General features: G+C 37.0%; 1 protein-coding gene across 8 annotated transcripts in view; it reads right to left on the minus strand.

Moving 5' to 3' along the window:
• Positions 1-3,838: 3,838 nt before the first annotated feature.
• LOC105220240 (myb-like protein X) overlaps positions 3,839-22,507 on the minus strand; it is a 41,757-nt gene continuing 23,088 nt past the window's right edge. For 4 of the 8 annotated variants that reach the window (XM_054226248.1, XM_054226247.1, XM_054226249.1 and 1 more), the window contains 7 exons: positions 9,562-9,693; positions 9,177-9,482; positions 8,479-8,597; positions 5,840-5,912; positions 5,045-5,764; positions 4,382-4,942; positions 3,839-4,234 (listed from right to left, as the gene is read on the minus strand). In XM_054226248.1, the coding sequence (XP_054082223.1) occupies positions 4,100-4,234; positions 4,382-4,942; positions 5,045-5,764; positions 5,840-5,912; positions 8,479-8,597; positions 9,177-9,482; positions 9,562-9,693 (2,046 nt within the window). In that variant the 3' untranslated portion in view covers positions 3,839-4,099. Of the gene's footprint in view, positions 4,235-4,381; positions 4,943-5,044; positions 5,765-5,839; positions 5,913-8,478; positions 8,598-9,176; positions 9,483-9,561; positions 9,694-21,013; positions 21,462-22,507 lie in introns of all 8 variants that reach the window. The other 4 variants (XM_054226251.1, XM_054226252.1, XM_054226254.1 and 1 more) reach the window with 4 other exon arrangements.

The raw sequence follows: 22,507 nt of genomic DNA on the forward strand, positions 1-22,507 counted from the left end.
TAAAATCAAATTGTTACTATACACTCGTTTGAGCCATAAATTGACGGCACATATAAGTGATATATGTCCATGAAGTTCGATCATGTTGTGATAGATGGACGACATGTCTCCAGTGTTTTTGATGTGCGTACGCTTCGTGGTCACAACATCGACTCGGACCACTATCTTGCAGCAGCTAAGATACGCACCCGCCTCTGTGTAAAAAAGCGTACACGTCAACAAACACAAGGAAGGTTCGACATCGAGAAGCTGCAATCACAACCGACAGCCGAACGATTTTCTACTCGACTTGCACTCCTGCTCTCTGAGAGCACTCATCAGCATCTCGGTATAAGGGAGCTGTGGGACGGCATATCAAACTCCTTACGTACAGCTGCAACCGAAACCATTGGTTTTCGGAAAAGTCAAAAAAACAGCTGGTATGATGAGGATTGTCGTCTCGCAGTGGAGAGAAAACAGCATCGGAAACAGCATCCGCGCCATTAGTTCAGCTTTTTTCAGACTGGATAAGGAAGCGAAGCGTATAGGTCTGGTGGTGAACGAGAACAAGACGAAATATCTCCTGTCATCAAACAAACAGTCACCACATTCACATCTTGGCTCTCACGTCAATGTTGACAGTCATAACTTTGAAGTTGTACATAATTTCGTCTATCTTGGAACCAGTTTTAACAGTAACAATGTCACAGAATCACACTTTCCAACAGGTGCTACATTGGACAGAGTAGGCAATTGAAAAGTAAAGCCCTCTCTCTCAACATCCGATGAGACGGCAGTTTTCGAGAGAAAGGTTTTGAGGAAGTTTTACGGTTCCTTAAACATTGGCAACGGCGAATATCGCAAACGATGAAATGATGAGCTTTAAGGGTTATACGACGACATAGACATAGTCATGTTATTCGAATGGACGAAAGCGATCCAGCTTTGAAAGTGTTCGATACAGTACCCGCTGGTGGAAGCCGAGGAATACCTCCACTCCGTTGGAAGGACCAGGTGGAGAAGGACCTGGCTTCACTTGGTATTACCAATTGGCGCCAAGCTGCCAAAAGGAGAAATGAATGTTGTGGACTAGGCTATAACTGCGTAAGCGGTGCCTACGCCAGTCAGGAAGAAGAAGATACTTTTGGATATAGTGTATCTTGGTGGTGGAAATTAGTAAAATCGCCTCAGGAATTACCTAAGCCTCATATACAATATATGATAATGTTCGTTATTCTATTGGACTTTATGCTGAATATACGGTACAAATTGTGTGTTATCTTATCAAAATTGTATGTATGTGATTGGCGTTGCAACCGTTTAGCCGGTTATAGCCGAATCGACGATAGTGCGCCACCTGTCTCTCTCCTTCGCAGTTCGGCGCCAGTTGGAGATCCCAAGTGTAACCAGGTCGCTCTCCACCTGGTCCCTCCAACGGAGTGGAGGCCTTCCCCTTTCTCGGCTTCCTCCGGCGGGTACTGCATCGAACACTTTCAGGGCTGGAGTGTTTTCGTCCATTCGGACAACATGACCTAGCCAGCGTAGCCGCTGTCTTTTTATTCGCTGAACTATGTCAATGTCGTCGTATAACTCGTACAGCTCATCGTTCCATCGTCTGCGGTATTCGCCGTTGCCAATGTTCTGAGGACCATAAATCTTGCGCAAAATTTTCCTCTCGAAAACTCCTAGTGTCGTCTCATCTGATGTTGACATCGTCCAAGCTTCTGCACCGTAAAGCAGGACGGGAATGATAAGCGACTTGTAGAGCTTGATTTTGGTTCGTCGAGAAAGGACTTTACTGTTCAATTGCCTACTCAGTCCAAAGTAGCACCTGTTGGCAAGAGTTATTCTGCGCTGGATTTCGAGGCTGACATTGTTCGTGTTGTTGATGCTGGTTCCCAGGTATACGAAATTATCTACGACCTCGAAGTTATGACTGTCAACAGTGACGTGGGAGCCAAGACGCGAATGCGCCGACTGTTTGTTTGATGACAGGAGATATTTCGTCTTGTCCTCATTCACCTCCAGACCCATTCGCTTCGCCTCCTTATCCATGCGGGAAAAAGCAGAACAAACGGCTCGGTTGTTGCTTCCGATGATATCAATATCATCGGCGTACGCCAGGAGCTGTACACTCTTGTAGAAGATTGTACCTTCTCGGTTTAGCTCTGCAGCTCTTATAATTTTTTCCAGCATCAGGTTAAAGAAGTCGCACGATAGTGAGTCACCTTGTCTGAAACCTCGTTTGGTATCGAACGGCTCGGAGAGGTCCTTCCCAATCATGACGGAGCTTTTGGTGTTGCTCAACGTCAATTTACACAGCCGTATTAGTTTTGCGGGGATACCAAATTCAGACATCGCGGCGTAAAGGCAACTCCTTTTCGTGCTGTCGAAAGCAGCTTTAAAATCGACAAAAAGGTGGTGTGTGTCGATCCTCTTTTTCCAAGATTTGGCGCATGGTGAATATCTGGTCAGTTGTCGATTTTCCAGGTCTAAAGCCACACTGATAAGGTCAAATCAGTTTGTTGACGGTGGGCTTTAGTCTTTCACACAATACGCTCGATAGAACCTTGTATGCGATATTTAGGAGGCTGATCCCACGGTAATTGGCGCAGATTGTGGGATCTCCCTTGTTATGGATTGGGCAGAGCACACTGAGATTCCAATCGTCAGGCATGCTTTCTTCCGACCATATTCTGCAAAGAAGCTGATGCATGCACCTTATCAGTTCTTCGCCGCCGTATTTGAATAGTTCTGCCGGTAATCTATCGGCCCCCGCTGCTTTGTTGTTCTTCAAGCGGGTAATTGCTATTCGAATTTCTTCATGGTCGGGTAATGGAACATCTGTTCCATCGTCATCGATTGGGGGATCGGGTTCGCCATCTCCTGTTGTTGTACTCTCACTGCCATTCAGCAGGTCGGAGAAGTGTTCCCTCCATAATCCCAGTATGCCCTGGACATCGGTTACCAGATTACCACCTTGGTCTCTACATGAGGATGCTCCGGTCTTGAAACCTTCGTTAAGTCGCTTCATTTTTTCATAAAATTTTCGAGCATTCCCTCTGTCTGCCAGCTTCTCAAGCTCTTCGTACTCACGCATTTCGGCCTCTTTCTTTTTTTGTCTGCAAATGCGGCCTTTTCTTACTTGTTTACTCAATAAACTTATGGCGTTCTTCTATATTTGCTAAATAAGAGACAATTGAACAATTGAAAAAACTAACTGCAGTAACTGACTACAAGATATTAGCTGTATTCGATTATGAGCGGAATCTCTGCTATTTTGCAAACCTAGCAGAAAAGGTTCATAAGATTTTCATATTAGCCCTCGCTTGTATCAGTGCCGCCAAGTTTTGTTTTCTATTTTTCAGATAATTAAAAATTCTTCAAAGGGCAAATTATTGCTAAAAATTACAAAAAAATATTTTTAAAATTGGTATTAACTTGAAATAAATTCTAATTTTTTAGATAAAACGTAAGGTGTTATTCGAAAATAAAGGGTAAAAGGTGTTTTATTGCGCAAATAAAAATATTTCTCCACCAAAGAAAGTAGTGCAATACTATTGATCATGCGTAAGAGCGTAGGGTAATGAAGTAGCGGTGACATCTGAGCACTTATACCTTGACTGCACGGCGAAGCGAAGAAAAATCAGATAATGGGGCTTTGTATCCCCAAAGAAATAGTATCGCATCCATCAGTCCTGGAACACTGTTAAGGTTTCTTAATGTGATGGGTTAGATAGTATATTGTGATAATAGGAGAGGGCACAATAGACCTTAGGTCGCAGTGCGATCTTCATATTGTAATCTAATCTAATCTGCACATCAGCTAATATGACTAAAATAACCGGTGCGACCCTCATGATCTTTAAAAAATTTTATTAATAAGTAATAGTTATACGTAGCAAATTAGCTGTATAAACATGTGCAAATAAGTACAATTAAAATTATGATACAAAAAAAAAAAATTTTAAGTGAACACATAATTTAATATATCTACAAATGTTAAAAATAAATATTTTCAAAAGCATATTTTGTAAATATAAAGTTGATTATTGATTCCAATATATTTTTATAAACTAATGCGATGATTAAACTTAGGGAAGAAAAACAAACATTGTGATTACGATATGCTATCGTCGGAATTAAACTGCGCATCAGCCAAACATTCAGCTTGCAGTTGCTTTCGAATAGCGCCCACTTGAGTCAGGATATAGGGAGAATTCTGAGTAATAATGCACTTTTGTACGGCTGGCACCTAGAATATTGAAATGCATTATAATTTGTTAAAAATCCATTAAATTTACATAGCACCATACTACAATTTTACAGTGGGGTTAAGTAACATATAAATATATTTCATTAGTATAATATGGAACTATCTAAGTCATATGAGGTATATTACCTCCCACTTCCGCTTGAGGCAATCGATTTTTCGTTTTCTTTGTGTTACGACCATTTCGGGAAAATTTAAAAATTGCTTCCGCGTCATTTTTGGCATTTCTCGTAGCAATGGCATCGATAAATTATGCTCCTCGTTCAGCATAATATCACGGCGTTTCAAGTTCGAATTGATTGTTTGTGTACCACGATGGCGAGATTCGCTCTTGCTACGTTGTTTGTCTATCCGCAATAAGGCCACATCACCATAATTTTTCAAGTACCGAGAAAGATGCCTATCCGTTTCTCGACGGACACTGTCAATGCACGAATTCTCATCATCATCTAAATAGCAATACTTATCGCTTTTATTTAATTTTATTTCAATACTATCGAAGGCAAGCAATTGTGGCTTCTCATCGCTCAAATTATTTTTAATATGATGACATGTAGAGTTTTCATTTTCTTTAGCAACGGTGCCAACTGATGAACTGCTGTAACTATCTTCATAAATATTTGGGGACGTAGTATTTAAATTGAATATGTGAAATGAATTTCCGCCTTGCTTTAAAGGATTTTCTTCATCCTGCAATAATAAAGCGTTTGAGAAATTTCAATATTGTGCAAAATGTAAAACCTTTATCGTTTATCATTAAATTTTTACTGAAATTAAAAAAAACATTCATACTTGCGTATCGTTTCTATGTGTCCGTTCAGTATTCTGGCCCGTTGCAATTTCATTTAGACAGATATTACATAAATTACGCCTACAATTCATGCAAACGTTAAGTTTACGATTGCAGCTTCGGCAAACAGAATTTTTTGCAACGCAGTTACGACAAAGTGTGTACATACGTTCACATTTATGACAAACTAATACAAAACTGTTCACATATTTGTCCATATAATTTCCATCAACCTGAACAGATCTACAATCCGCCTTGACTGTTTCATCAGTTGAACTGTTAACTCTAGAACTCTGTTTATCACAATAAATGGTATTGTCTTTAAACTTTAATTGAACTGCTTCGTTTTCTATTTGTTTTGTAGAGATTCGTTGTTGGCAATTTAGACCTTCATAGCTCTTCAAAGGCCCATCACACTTTGGACAAATTTTTTCACTCAAGTGAAAACATTCTCTTTCAGGACTTAAATTTCGATATAAACTCCGATTGAAAGAATGGCGGCTGTCTTGACGAGCTGAATTACTAAAGTATTTATAAACTTTATTTTTGTTAAAATTCTCCTTCTCTGAGCATTTTACATTCTTTAAATTAATATCGCCAGTGTCCGCTGGGACTTCTCCTTTTGTGTTATTTTGGTTGTCACTTAGAAGATTAGTATCATTTTCTAACTTAGCAAGAAGTTGTGCTCTCATTAGCCGATTTTGTTCTGTGTCCTTTCGAATCTTATCAGACGTTGTATAGAAAGTAATAGAATCTAAATGTAAAGGCCAGTGTGGAGTAATGAATAATTTTTATACCTTTTCAGCGAGCACGTTTTCCTTCGCCAATTTTTCCTCCAAATTAATAGTTTTAAGTTGCTCTTGTAAACGCCTTTAAATTTAATAAAATGTTATAAACAGTATATGAATGTGATGTAAATATCAGTTGGCCATTCAACTTTAAAGTTAAAAGTGAGTTCTTTTCAAATAATAAAGTAGTATTCATAAAATAAGAATTTGTTAAAATACATCCATATATATATATATATACAGAGGTAGTCAAAATTATTTACACATCGGACGTTTTTTTTACAAGTTTCACACAAAAAGCTTTCGCTTGTTGTTGTTGTTGTCGCAGGCTAACAAAATACTATGTTGTTGTAAGCCTTGATCTACTCCTGAGCGAATGAAGTCGGTTTGGCAAGAATAGCTAGAAATATGGCAGAGAAATAAGCAAATGAACTGAAGACTCGCAGTAGTCAAAAGTATTTACACAAATTTTTTTTGCGTCAAAAGTATTTACACGCAACTTGAAATGGATTATCCTGTTGTTTTTTAATGATAATTACTAAATTTTAATGATCGGTATAAATTCCTATTCTAAGACGATAGATTCATAATTGGTTACATTACAATTGGCATAAATAACAGCTTGCTTGTGGTCCGAATTGATTCAACACAATTGGGCGCTAAGTTAACAGTTAATTTAGACCAAATGTCGGTAATTTCGTCGTTTTCGGTTATTATATCAATTGTCCTCTGATATTTAACGAAAGCCCAAACATTTTGACTAAAGTTTTGGTCAAGGCTGTGCGGAGGTCAATTTGATTTGCTTCATTTAAAACTTTTGTAGGTAAAGATCCTTCATGAAATGGAGCATTGTCCTGTTGTAAAATATAGCCAATAGTTGGAAAAGGCGAACGAACCACTACAATGGCATGGTCATGTGAGTTCTGATATATCCGGATGATTTAGGGTCCCTAAATTAGTACCAAATCTCCAAAACAGAAGTAAGAAAAATCTCCCTAAAAAATCATAATTCCACTCCCGACTCTATTTAGCGTCTAAACTGTATTATTCTTCTTCTTACGTGGTAAATCGATAAAGGGTTAACTAAAGAAGTCCTGGAACTAATAATTAATAATTTATTTGCCCACTACAGGCATTAGGATGCAATTTAAGGCAAATGAGAGGAATATCGCTTTTTTGGTTTCGGAAATATTGACCACTTTATGCACAACGTTGGCATTTAAGTTAACTTTTTTTAAGGTCCTGAGCAGTGTAGCATCATTGACTGTTCATGCAATATGCTGATTCGATGGTGCTGCAAAATTAACAGGACTAATTGTGTGATTTTGTATCACAATTCCTACAAATCTTCTACATTATCTTGGAGTTATCACAGGTTCCTGCCCAGTTCTATTTAAAGTATCCATGCAATTGTTCGTCTCCTTATTTTTAATAACATTTCCTTTAAATTCTATAAATTTTTACTAACTCCGAAGCCGAAACCCCAGTCTTAAACTTAGTAACAGTCTCTGATCTAGTTATAATCGATAATTCCATTGTTTTCTGCATTTTATTTACCACTTTTTATATTATAAGGCTGAGTTAGGTTGTTATGAATGCAATAGAAGCCAATCACTACTCTTGCTTAAACCAAATCCAAGGATAAAGGCTAAAATGCCATGTGTAAAGGCTTTTGACGCAAAAAAAATGTGTGTAAATACTGTTGACATGCTGATTTTTTGGGGAAGTTTTCCTTACTTAAGTTTTGGAGATTTACTACTAATTTAGGGACCCTACATCATCCGGATATATCTAAATTCACATGACCATGTCATTGTAGTGGTCCGTTCGCATTTTCCAACTATTGGCTATATTTTACAACAGGACAATGCTCCATTTCATGAAGGATCTTTACCTACAAAAGTTTTAAATGAAGCAAATCAAGTTGACCTCCAAACAGCCCTGATCAAAACTTTAGTCAAAATTTGGCCTTTCGTTAAATATCAGAGGACGATTGATATAATAAACGAAAACGCCGAAATTACCGACATTTGGTCTAAATTAACTGTTAACTTAGCGCACAATAGTGTTGAATCAATTCGTACCATAAGCAGGCTGTTATTTATGCCAATGGTAATGTAATAAATTATGAATTTATCGCCTTAGAATAGGAACTTATACTGAACATTAAAATTTTAAAGTTATCATTAAATAAGAACAGAATAATAGTGTTCAAGTTGTGTGTAAATACTTTTGACTACTGCAAGTCTTCAGTTCATTTACTTATTTCTCCGCCATAATTCTAGCTATTCTTTCTAGATCAAGGTTTCCAACAACATAGCATTTTGTTACCCTGCGAAAATAACAACAAACGAATGCATTTTGTGTGAAACTTAAAAAAAACGTCCGATGTGTAAATAATATTGACTACCTCTGTATATACATATTATTTTGTAATTTGCATATATTATACATATATATGTATATATATATATTTGAGAAGTGATTTAAAATATATTGAATATATTTATAAAAAATAATGTTTATATTGATATAACTCATAGGAACCTCAACGAAAAATGAATAATCTCTAAAACTACAAAAGATTATGCTCTAAAAAATACGATGTCAAAATATTTTTGTGCCAAAAATACCAAAATTATTATAACCTTGTTAAAGCTTCATCCTCCATATGTTCCTTTTCTCGCAAAAGTTGAACGTTACGCCTTTTTTCTTCAATTTGTTCCATTAATTCTCGTTGATACTCTTTTTTTCGATTTGTTTCAAACTGTATTTTTTTGTTGTGGGAACAGAAAAAAATGGATATACGCATAAAATAAAAAAGTAGACTCATATAAAGTAAGACCCATATGGGAACGTATTTATTATCAGACTTATTGTAAATTTCATGTGAATAAAGTAGGGTCATGTGAATCGAATATCCGGTACAAATTTTGGTAGAAAATCCTAACATAGCTTCCAACGAAAATAAGGAGAAAGTGCATGCATTTGAATAGTAACATAATTCCCTCAATATAATGGAACCACCATCGATATCGATTGGAGAAAAGAACAAGATTGCTACCCAATGTGCGTCCGATTAAATTCTTTTCGTACATGACCTTTTCAAATACCATTACAACTTCTTCCGTGGTGTAGAACTCAAGTCGGGATTGATAATTGTTAAGTATATAACATTTAATTTGTTTAATTTTTAATTTTACTGTTTCACATGAAAAATCACAAAAGTGTGAGTTTTTTCATTGGGAATGTCGTTTAAATGAAATTTACAATAAGGCTGTATATTTCTATGTACTATTATTTTTTTGAGTATTGCTTTGCTTATTGATCTAAAAAACATACGCACCTCTACACGTTCGTTACGGTCGGCGTAAATATCTTCATTTGATGATAAAGCTGTGTGACTTAAATCTCGAAGAAGTTTGTGGCGAGTGGTATTTGGTCGTGAATTTAAATATTTCGTAGGTTGATAGTTAGGATTCGTTACTATAATTTCTAAATCAGTCTTGTCGTTGGACAGTGTAGTAGTTAGCAAAGGCATATTAGCAGTTGATCCAGAGCAATGTTTAGTTAAAGTTGGGTCAAGTTGATTACTAGGAATGAACGTTGGTGCAACAAGACGTGTTTGTTTTTGAGACGTTTGTAACATCTCCTATATTTTATAGAAAAGAGAGTCCAATATATATTTACAATTGTATTTGTTTGTTATAACATTTTTTTAACACAATTACTTGATGTTTTATAAAATTTTCTTGATTTTCGCGTTGCCGATTTCGCAAAATTTCTTGACGTTTCTGATACTCATTCGTATATCCAGGAAAATATGAATAAAATGAATCGGACACCCACTGATCCATTTCGTCCTACAAAATATATTTATTATGTTATTAGCTAAGCGTAAATACGAAAAAAATACACAATACTTAACTATTACTAGAAAACTAATATACATATTACTTTAATTGGTATTCCTTAGACACAACAAATTAGTCACATACAGATTCAGAAATTAGAACGTTCATTATTTTTCAGTGAGACAGTTAACGATAACAAACTATTGCCATGACACTACATCCATAAGTATTCCAAAGGAGGGTAACTTAACAAATTAATCGAATATGCGGAAAACAATGTTGCAATTTCAGCAATAAATAAATTATTATTTGTGTAGCCTGCATAATTTAATAACAAAACGTTGGTTTCAAACATATTATAATAAAAATTTTGCTAAAAGAACATATCAAATTAAATAAATAAAATTAAGTAAAGGCAAACTAATTTTATATTGTGAACGCCTGAGTATAGGCAGATCTTTTCTTTTGATGTAATGACTTGGAAATAACATTTAAGTTAATAAATCAAATGTCTCAGAAAAGAGGCTGTTATGGACGAAAACGGCCAAACATCCACGAAATTTCTTTGGATAACCATAATACTGAGTTAATGGACACTCTGAAGATGGTCTAAGATCCAAACTTGAAGTTTATATATCTTTACTAGTGGGGTACTAAGATATATTATGATATCCAGATCCGGACAGACGGATGTTGAGCTGTGACCACGTCCGCTTACCTAAAAATGGACGTGGTCACTAATGTTCTTCCGTGCTGTGAATATCTGTTGCAAATGTCCTATTTTTTTCATAACTTTTTTTTTTTAGTTTTTGCATTTGTCCGGTTTTGCCTATCCACAATACAGTCTCATATTGCTAATTGTAACGTAAACGAAGTTTTTTTTAAGATATTGAGATTTCAATTCAATTATCGCTTGACTGAATGGCCGATTGGACAGAAGGCATTGCGACTAAAAATTGAGATATAAACTATTCTATCTTTTAAGTTGGACCAAACTGCAGACATGTGCAAATTTTCATTAAAATCGGTTCAGTAGTTTAGACGCCAATCCAAGACAAACAACGTGACATGAAATTTATATATATATATATATATATAGATATATATAAAAAATTCATGTCAATAAGAGTATACAGCTGCTGGTGTACGCCGACGATATCGATATCATTGGAAATAATACCCGCGCCGTTAGTTCTGCTTTTTCCAGACTGGATAAGAAAGCCAAGCGTATGGACGAAATATCTCCTGTCATCAAACAAACAGTCAGCGCATTCGCATCTTTGCACCAACGTCATTGTAGACAGTCATAACTTTGAAGTTGTAGATAATTTCGTCTATCTTGGAACCATTATTGTATACGTATGACTCTGGTATATTTACGTGCGGAAAGTATGAGTCGAAAGTGAAAGCGCAAACACGCAAGATTCTTTAAACGTTATAATAATTTATTATTAAAATTTCAACTTAATTTGTTCTAATATGAACATATGTTGGGATATTCACTTTTGTCGAAAACAATTTGGCTTATCTTTAATTAAACTGAGTTGAGATACGATGAGTCACCGCACACACACACACAGCGCACTAGAACTGCTGTCCGTATCCTGACTGGAATGGACGGACGGAAATGAGATTCCTTGCTGGGAATAAACGATAAAAACCGGGTTGGTAGCGAGCGTTCTGGTTCACGATTAGAATCGAATGAGGAAGATCCCGTTGGGATCTATCCATTTTAATAATTTTGGTGGTGAATATCTGATTCAATTCGTTGATGATCGTGTGGTTGTTGTGTTTTACGATGAGCGATGTTAGACGCTGTGTATGATGCGTGCGTGTGTAGTGGTGTGGGTTGTAACCTGCTGCATTGAGATGTAATGATGTGATGCGTGATGTAATGTGATGTGATGACGGTTTTGTGAGATGTTGTTGCATGTTACTAAGTCATGTAAACATCCCGGCCCCCCTAGGCGAATTAATTGCCTAGAAGTCTTTGGAGTTGTTGGAGCGTGCTGACTATGGCGCTTAATCCGGTTGGGCGGCGATGTTGACGATGATACTCATGCCGTGGCGAGAACCGCCGTGACCGTGCTACTCTGGTTGTTTCAGAGCGATTGCCTCTTCGGCGCTGGACCGGATCGCGGTGTTGTCTTTGAAGAGTGCGAGTTAGTGTGGGATTGGGTCGTCTCGCAAATCGGTGAAACAGCGTGTGATGTGGTTTGTGGCAGTGTCTACATGATTGGTCGGCCCAGCACTCGTTGGTTGCGTGATCGTCTGCCAAGCACATCATGCAGTTTGTTGGCGTTGAGCAGGCTTCATGCTCAAGAATATCGGGCATCTCTTCAGGGCGTGTGGGCGATGTCACAGACGACATCGAGGAGGCCCTTGATCTTCTAAGAGCTGCTCTTCCCTTGTCTCCCTGACTGCTGCGGCAGATGATGATCGCATAACCGTGGTTCTTGGAGCGGCAACGGGTGCAGCTGGCGCTATGGGTGTAGCTTTTTCGGACCTCAATGTCTCGCTGATAATTTGTACGTCTTCTACGTCCATTTCTATGGGAATAGGAATACATATTAACATGATTTGACTCTTAATTTGGAACAATATTATTTTTGGTTATGGGGTACATATACATATCGATATACACATATAATTGATCTAATCGCGTTTGTTAGGATTTGTTTTGTGTCTAAGAATTTTAAAAGATTGAATTTCGGATTTTTTTGCGAATTTGCGGTATTGATTATTTATTTTTGATTAATTTTGCGGTTTATTTTGCGGTTTTGGTTGGTGCTCTTCGCTGTTTGGAAGAAAGCACAATTTTACGACTGGTCGAGTTAATATGCCGGTTTGTGTTCGTATATCGACTACTCTGATGTGACCATCTGATCCTCGATGGACCTTTTCAATGCGGCCTAGTCGCCATTCCGTTGGAGGAAGGCATTCGTCCTGTATGATGACGCATTCTCCTGCATTGGGTTCCTTTTGGGTTGTTTTCCATCTATATCTCTTATGGAGATCTTTAAGATAATCCTCCTTCCATCTGTGGCTGAATTCGTGATGGAGAATCTTTATTCTTTCCCATCGATTTATTAAAGAGAGTGAGTCTCCTTCTGTCTCAGGTATGGCGAGAAGGGGAGCTCCTCTTAAGAAATGACCTGGTGTGAGGGCTGTGAAATCGGAGGGATCTTGCGAGAGAGGTGATATTGGTCTTGAGTTTAGTACGGCTTCTATTCTAGCGAGTAGTGTGGTAAACTCCTCGTAAATGAATTTATGATTACCGGCCGTTTTCTTCAAATGGGACTTAAAGCTTTTTACTGCTGATTCCCAGAGTCCGCCCATATGTGGAGAACATGGGGGTATAAATTGCCAATCGATCCCTTCGGGTGCATATTTATTGACAATTTCAGGAGAGACTTCTTTCATGAAGTTTATAAACTCCTTCTGTGTGGCTCTTTGGGCTCCGACAAAGTTTTTACCATTGTCGCTCATTATCTTTGAAGGAAATCCGCGTCGTCTGACAAAGCGTGCAAATGCTGCAAGAAAAGCCGCAGTAGTCAGATCTGAACATAGCTCGAGGTGTACTGCCTTTGTCGTAAAGCATACAAAAACAGCCACATACCCTTTTCTGAAAGAGGACGACCTTAACATTGACGCCTTTATCTGGAAAGGTCCAGCAAAGTCAACCCCAGTGATGGTAAAGGTTAGAGCATAATTGCAACGTTCAGGTGGTAAGGCTGCCATTATCTGCGTACGCATCTTGTGTTTGTATATAGTACACTGTTTACACATGAAGATGGTTCTTTTAATTTGTGGTTTTAGTCGCGGTATATAAAATTCTTGTCGGACCATTTGTTGCATCAAGCGATGCTCACCATGCATTGTAAGCTGGTGGAGATATATTAGGAATAGATAAGTAAAGCGAGATTTCTCTGGAATAATGATGGGATGCCGTTCGTTGTAACTGAGGCTGGAGTTCGCTAGTCTTCCATTTGCCCTGATTAATCCCTTAGCGTCCAAGAATGGATTTAAGACGAGAAGAGAGCTTCCCTTTTCGAGAGGTTGTCTATCTAACAACTTAGATTTTTCTCGATTGAAATAGCGAGTTTGGGTGTATGTGATGATACTAACTTTGGCATGTCGCAAGTCGGAATGCGTTAGTTGCACTAAAGGGTCATTTGGTATTCCTTTTATTTTTTGTCTAAGTCTTTGGGTAAATTTGTGCATATAAGAGACTACCCTTAGTGCTCTAGGAAATGATGAAAATCGGTGGAGAATATCATCCTCTTCGGGGGTGATATGGAAATTTTCAATTCTCTGACTTTCTGGCGGTATTATATTCCGAGCAGGAGACTTTGGCCAGAACTCTTGTGATTCTGTTAGCCATGTAGGACCGTTCCACCAGAGTGTAGTGCTGGTGAGGTGAAGTAGTTTACAACCTCTTGTCCCAAGATCCGCTGGGTTATCTGCACTTGCAACATGTTGCCATTTGGCTGGGCCAACTAAATCTAAGATTTGTGATATGCGATTAGATACATAGGTCTTCCATGTATATGGTGGTTTTTCTAACCATGCTAAAACTATCTCCGAGTCTGACCAAAGATACATTTTGTGATTGTTTAATTTGAGATGGGTTTGAACTATTGAAATTAATTTTGCTAACAGAAGAGCATCATTCAGTTCGAGCCGTGGCAGGCTTAGTGTTTTCAAAGGTGCAACTTTGGCTTTGGCTACCAAGAGATGTGAAGATATTTTGCTATCGTACTGAGTTCGTACGTAGACCGTTGCGCAATATGCCTTTTCAGAGGCGTCACAGAAACCGTGTAATTCTACATTAATGTCAGGGGTGAAATTAACCCATCGAGGGATTCGAATTTCTGATATGGTGTGTAAGTTGTTAGCAAATTGAACCCATTTAGTTAAACGTACAGGTTTTACCTGTTCATCCCATTCAGTGCCATCTTGCCACAATTCTTGAATGAGGATTTTTGCTTGAATCATTATTGGCGACTGCCATCCTGCGGGGTCGAAAAGTTTTGCCACCGAGGAAAGTATTTGGCGTTTTGTAATGGCTGACATTGCAGATATTGACTCAATTGTATATGAGAATTGATCTGTTATCGCATTCCATTGAATCCCTAGAGTTTTGGTTGTGCTAGCCTTTTCAAATTTAAGAAAGTATGTATCTAATAAGTCTTCCTTTTTTATATTTTTTATTATTTCGGGGTGATTTGATGTGATTTTCTTTAAAGGAAAACCTGCTGATTTCAGTGCTTCGATCACTTGCGATAGTGATTCGCATGCTAATGGAATACTGTGGCTACCTGAAAGTATATCGTCCACGTATGTTTGTGTTTGCAACACAGAAGATGCTAAAGGCAAGTTTTGTTTACATGTTTTTGCAACTTCATGTAACGTTCTAATGGCCAAATATAGTGCGCAATTTATGCCAAAGGTTACTGTTTTGAGTTTGTAGTCGTTAATTGAACTATTGTTTGATTTGCGGAAGACTATGCGTTGAAAATCTTGGTCATCTTCGTGTACTAGAATTTGCCTATACATTTTTTCTACATCCCCATTGTAAACGTATTTAAACATGCGCAAATTTCGAATTAGCAACATGAGATCAGGTTGTAACGTTGGCCCTGTGTATAGTACATCATTAAGTGATTTGCCTGAGCTAGTACTCTTCGAGGCATTGAAAACTACTCGTACTTTTGTTGTAATTTTATCTGGTCTAATTACCCAGTGATGTGGCAGATAAAAAGATAGATATCTACCTTTAGATACTTTTTCATATGGTACAGTCTCTTCCATATGATTAAGATCGAGATATTCATCCATCACATTGTCATATGCTGATTTAAGCTCGCTTTTCTTTATCAGGCTTTTTTCCATGCTTAGAAATTGCTGGACTGCTGATATTCTAGAGTGGCCTAGAGCTGTGGTTTCTGGAAAAGTTGGTTTGAATGGTAGTCGCACAACATAACGACCATGTTCGTTTCTTGTTGTTGTGGACTTGTAGTAGGCTTCGCATGCCTGGTCTTCTTCTGAAGGTTGGATAGTCTGAGGTAATTCTTCTACTTCCCAGAATTTTTTAAGTTCATTATTTAAATACTCGTTTGAGATATTTTCCACTTGAGTGGTGAAAGAATTTATTTTTTCAGTGACTTGGCCACTTATAATCCACCCAAAGATTGTATTTTGGGCTAACAATTTATTGGAGATTTTCTCAATACCTTCAAGAATTATTTGAGGTATTAAGTCACTGCCTAATAATATGTCGATTTGGGATGGGGTATGACAGTTGGGATCTGCTAACTTGAGATGTGAGCATTTTTCCCAGTGTATTTTATTAACTTCATAACTTGGAAGCAAGTTTGTAAGTTGCGGTAGAACGATGGCTTGCGCATCTATTCTAATATCCGCACTTGGAGATACTATGGTGATTGGGCATATTTTGTTGGAATTTTGAATAATTCTTCCACCCATTCCCGAGATTTGAAAGTTGGAATGTTTTATTGGCAGTTTGAGCCGATTTTGAGCCTTTGAAGATATAAAGGATCTTTGAGAGCCTTGATCTATTAGTGCTCTTAGTTTGAATAAATCACCCTTATGTTCAATGGTGATGACTGCAGTGGGTAAAAGAATTTTGCTTTCATTTTCTGAATGAAGCGCTTGGATTTTTGCTGCTTTAGAGCAAGATGGTTGTTCTTCCCTTTTTTCGGGATTTGATGTTTCGGGATTGCTACATGAAGTTGTAGCGACTAACCCCGTGGTTTTTTGAAATTGATTTTGCTTCATATTTTAAAAATTGTTAATATGAAGCAATGAGTGATGTCTTCGTTGGCAATATACACAATTGAATTTGCTTTCACAGTCTTTTGTCATATGATAGTTTGACAGACAGTTTTTGCAAAGTTTGTGTTGCCGAACAAGATTGTTTCTATCTGAAGTGGGTAATTTTTTGAATCTCTCGCAAGATCTTAACTTATGACCTCCTTTACAGAGTTCACATAACGATTGCCGTTGATTATTTTGATTTGACACGAAGGAATGACTTTTATTAACGTGTCTGTTGTATTGAATATTATTGCTGGCTTGAGGTTTAAACGATGTTTTACTCGACTCATTTGGCGGACTTGATATATTCATATTTTGGCTGCCCATTCGCTCAGCTATCTCGTACTGAGCAGGAATTTTTTCATTTGCTCCCATGTGGGCATTGCTCTTCTATCGTCAAGTGATTGTTCCCATCGTAGTAACGCAGCCTGAGGGAGTTTTTCTGCACAGATAGTTACTATCATATGGTCCCAATATTCTACGGGGGAATTTTGTGTTTTTAACACTGACAGGCAATTAGTCACTGTCGAGTAAAATTTTTGAAATTCCTGGCTGGTTTCTTGTTTAATTTTTGGGTAATGTAATATAGTTTTTATTGGATTTTCTATCATTACCCTTTTATTTTCATATCTTTCAACTAGTGCTTCCCAAGCCAGCTTAAAATTGTCGCCATTTATATCGAATTGCTTGACGATAACGCCTGCTTCCCCTTGTGTCTTGTACCTTAGTTGGAATAGCTTTTGTGCTTCTGCAAGTCTAGGATGGTTTATGTAAAGGGCTGTGAACATGTCCCGGAAGGACGGCCATTGTTCATAACATCCAGTAAAGACTTCAGTATCACAAGTTGGTACATTTAGATACATGCCTTTATGTAGGTCTTCTTTTGTTGTTGTGACTACTCTGGGTGGGGGAGTAGTGGTGCTATTTGGCCTTATTACATTTAATTGTTCGCTTATCATTCCATTTATTATTTCTTTCTGATCACGGCAATTATTTAATTTGGCTGTCGCCGAAGCTTTTGTATTTTCTGGGAGTTCAGCGTCGTCAGCTTCAATTACAGCATCGTACGCTGCCAGAAGGCGTGACCATATTTCGTCGACACTTTCAAGTTTTGCCTTTAAAACCGATTCAGAGATGTCAGCGATAGGGGAAGCTTTGAATCTTTTGCAATAGCTTATAAAAGTATCACCTTCATTGATGAATTTTGATAATAAATTATCTTTTGATCTTTTTTGTTTTACACTCTGCTTTGAGCGTGTAGCTTCTGCAGGTGGGCCTTGTGTTTTATCTTCATCAGCCATTTTAGGAATTTCTAATGATATAGGTGTTCTTGGTTTAACCTCTTTCGATTTGTCGGATTGCATTTATTTGAAATGTATTGGAAGCTTTTAGCTTAAAAGGAGTTTTGTATAATGTATGTTCTTGAAATATGATATTGCTATATCAATGTAGTTAAATAAATTTTTGGAAAATATAATTTTTTTTTTTTTTATTCGTAAATCGGTACCGCATAAGCCGATTAATGGTATATTTAAATAAATATTTTATAATAATAATATATTTATATTATATATATATATATATATATTTTATAGATGACTGGAAGAAAACAAAATTTTTTTTTGTTTTACAGTGTATCCGTGTATCTCCAGTTCACTTGCGCTCCTTTTGTATATTTGTATCTGTAACCGAATCAAGAGAACGCGAAAGAAAAATGCAAAATGTAAAATTGTTTGTATGTATGTATTTATTTTCATATGTTTGCATATGCATATGCTTTATGTGTACCACATGATGTTTTCCTTCCTTGTTTTGTTTTGATCGTGTCCCTTGTAGTTAAGTATAATTGTTGTATATGTATATGTATAACAAGTAAATATATAATGAGAGAAGTGAGAGCGCGAAATAGTTGTAATAAATATTTTTATGTATATTTTTGAGTGTTTGTATGTATATTGTGGTTTAATATAGTATGTATATGAAGAGAGAATATGTATGGGAAATGAGAGAGCACAAGGATGGGTACGATTGAGGTATCATTTATATAGCGCGAATATATATAGCGAGGAATATATGTACATGCGAAAATTGCAAAGCCGTACGCGCAAATGGCTTTTTTTTTGTATTTACATACGTTCAATATGTTTTTTATGTATATTTTCTTGTTGTATTCTGCTTTTGCTTTTATATAGGCGATCCTGCTTGTTGCTTTATTAGCTCAAGGGGTATCGCTGGAAAATTGCAAGTATGTATTCAATACTTGTCTTTGTAATTTTTTTTTTTTTTTGAGGGTTATAAAGGGTGTTTAGTTACACAAATAAGCAAAGAGGCAGTTACTTCTTTTTTTTTTGTTATTTTGGTACAGCTATAACCGAACTGTTTTGCGGTTATTAATAACAGTTCGGTGATATTTTTGTAATTAACGGTGTACCGAAATACCGTCAAAACTGTACCGAAATACTTTTAAAACTGTACCGAAATACCGTCAACATACATATGAGCATACCTATTCAAATTTTTATAATTTAATATGTAATGGAACGGACTCACTTTGTTTTCCGCCAAGGGTTTTGGTGGTACCTATGTATGTGTGCTCTTTTTTTTGCTCTCTGTCTATCGTTTTGTTCCTTGTTCCTTGTTGTGTGTCCCACGGTGTCCCACGGTGTCTCTTTTGAATTGTTGTTTTCTACCTTCGTTGTTTGCTGGTGTGGACTTATCCCTTCTTATTATTGTTTTTGTAATTTTTTTTGTCTCTTTTAGTTAGTTTTAGTTTTAGTAATTTGTATTTTATCGCGCCCGTTTATGTAGTTGTAGAGTTGTAGAGGTTGTTGACCTTTGTTTTATGTTATATCGCGCCCGTTTATTACAATTTGGTTTGTGTAGTTTTGATTATTTTACCACTTTTTTGCTTCTTACACTGCACTTTCGCTTGTTAACTTTGTGCACTTTAGTTTTTCATTTTGTAAATTGGTATGTACGCGAATGTATGATTTTTTTCTATCCTTTTGGTTTTGCTTGCAGCTACCACTTTTTTATTGTTTTGCACTTTTAAATCTTTCCAATTTTTTTTTTTTTTGGTTTTACAAATGTATTTATTATTTAATATTTTTTGTGGTGTTTCACTTTAGGTGCCTTTTCGGTAGGTTCGAAGGACCACTTGTATATGTATGACTCTGGTATACTTACGTGCGGAAAGTATGAGTCGAAAGTGAAAACGCAAACACGCAAGATTCTTTAAACGTTATAATAATTTATTATTAAAATTTCAACTTAATTTGTTCTAATATGAACATATGTTGGGATATTCACTTTTGTCGAAAACAATTTGGCTTATCTTTAATTAAACTGAGTTGAGATACGATGAGTCACCGCACACACACACACAGCGCACTAGAACTGCTGTCCGTATCCTGACTGGAATGGACGGACGGAATGAGATTCCTTGCTGACTGAAATGGACGGACGGAAATGAGATTCCTTGCTGGGAATAAACGATAAAAACCGGGTTGGTAGCGAGCGTTCTGGTTCACGATTAGAATCGAATGAGGAAGATCCCGTTGGGATCTATCCCTTTTAATAATTTTGGTGGTGAATATCTGATTCAATTCGTTGATGATCGTGTGGTTGTTGTGTTTTACGATGAGCGATGTTAGACGCTGTGTATGATGCGTGCGTGTGTAGTGGTGTGGGTTGTAACCTGCTGCATTGAGATGTAATGATGTGATGCGTGATGTAATGTGATGTGATGACGGTTTTGTGAGATGTTGTTGCATGTTACTAAGTCATGTAAACAATTATTAACAGCAATAACAATGTCAGCCTAGAAGTCCAATGCATAATCACTCTTGCCATCAGGTGCTACTTTGGACAGAGTAGGCAATTGAAAAGTGAAGTCCTCTCTCGACGAACAAAAACTCCCACATCATTCCCAACCTGCTTTATGGTGCAGAAGCGTGGACGATGACAACTACCGATGAGACGGCATCAAGAGTTTTCGAAAGAAAAGTTTTGGAAGATTTACGGTCCTTTAAACATTGGCAATGACGAATACCGCAGACGATGGAATGATGAGTTGTATGAGTTATTCGACGACATTGACATAGATAGTTCAGCGAATACAGCGGCCAAACTGCCAAACGGTAGAATGAATGGCGCGATGTTGTAAACGCGGCTTTAACCGCGTAAGTGTTACTTACGCCAGTTAAGAAGAATAACCATAATACTAAGTTAATGAACACCCCCAAGATTGTCTAATTGATCTAAATTTTATATTTGTATATCGATTCTATATATAGCATATATTAATTTCATGTCAAGTTGTTTATACCGATTGACGGTAATAGCAAAAACCGACAACCATTGAATGTTGGAAACCCTAATATTATATGGAGGAAGTTAGTTGAAGTTATGACCCGTATTTTAGGCACGGAGACATTATTAAATAAAATATATTCCCTATGAATTTCTTCAAAATATTTGAGAGACTTACCTATATTTCCGGTAAAAAAAATAGAAGCGCTCAGTTCCTCATGTTCGATATATGTATGGGGCCTTAAAAATTTATGGTCCGTTTTCGACGATTTTTAAAAGGGCAATGCCCTCTATAAATGTAGTATTTGTGCAAAGTTCTGTTCCGAAATCTTCACTAGTTCTTACTTTATATATTGTAAAGTAAACGGCTCAGATCGTGTTCAAAGTTCTGGTATATAGGAAGTAGGCGTGTTGTTCCTATTTTCACAACATATAATTGGGATGCAAGGGAAATATTACAAACCGAATTTCATTGAAATTGGTTGAGTAGTTTCGGAGATATGGTTTTTGACCCATAAGTGGGTGGTAGTATTCAACATAACCTTTGTATGGGAAGTGGGCGTGGTTATAATCCAATTTCCTCTATTTTTGGACTATATAAGGAAATGCCTGAAAAAAAACGAGTCCTGAAAATTTCGTTAATATAGCTTTAGTAGTTTACGAGATACATATATACAAAAAAATTAGTAGGGGGCGTCCATGCAATGGATAACTTGAGTAAAAATTGAGATATCTTGACGAAACTTGGCACACATGTTCCTTGGGTCCGTGATAGGGATGCATTCGAAAATGGGCAAAATCGGTCCACTGCCTCGCCCACAAAATGGCGAAAACCGAAGACACATAAAGTGTCATAACTAAGTCATAAATAAAGTTATAAAAGTAAAATTTGGATAAAGGATTACACTAGTAAGGCGCATATTTGGATGTAATTTTTTTTTTAAGTGGGCGTTACCCCGCCCCCAAACAGGTTTTTTGTATATATCTCGCAAACCAATAAAGCTAAATAAACCAAACCTTCTGCAGTCGTTTCTTCTAGCCACTTCTTAATGTATGTGATTGGCGTTGCAACCGTTTAGCCGGTTATAGCCGAATCGCCACTTCTTAATACAGCCCAAAAATTAAAGAAATCGGATAATAACCACGCCCACCTCCCATACAAAGGTTAGGTTGAAAATTACTAAAAGTGCGTTAACTCACTAACGAAAAGCGTCAGAAACACTAAATTTTACAGAAGAAATAGCAGAAAGAAGCTGCACTCAGATCTATTTACAAAATGGAAAATGGGCGTGGCATCGGCCACTTATGGGTCAAAAATATCTCAGCAACTACTCAACAAGATTTCAAAGAAATTCGGTATATATTACTTTTTTGACACCCTGATGACACGTGTGGAAAAAGGATGAAATCGGTTCACCACCACGACAACTTCCCATGTAACTAAATTTTGAAGTCCATCTGATTCCGTCACTTTATAAGATATACATAAGAATCAATGAAGATAGCGAAATAAAACTTTACACAAACACTGTATATGATCCGTGGCATCACTTGTGAAAAAATTGTCGAAATCGGACTATAACTTTCAATGCCCCGGATATCGAATATGAAGAACTCAGTGCCTTATGGTCATTTTTCACCGAAAATATCGGTAAATCTCTCAGATATCTCA

This window comes from Zeugodacus cucurbitae, chromosome 3 (assembly GCF_028554725.1).
Source record: "Zeugodacus cucurbitae isolate PBARC_wt_2022May chromosome 3, idZeuCucr1.2, whole genome shotgun sequence".
NCBI lineage: Eukaryota > Metazoa > Arthropoda > Insecta > Diptera > Tephritidae > Zeugodacus > Zeugodacus cucurbitae.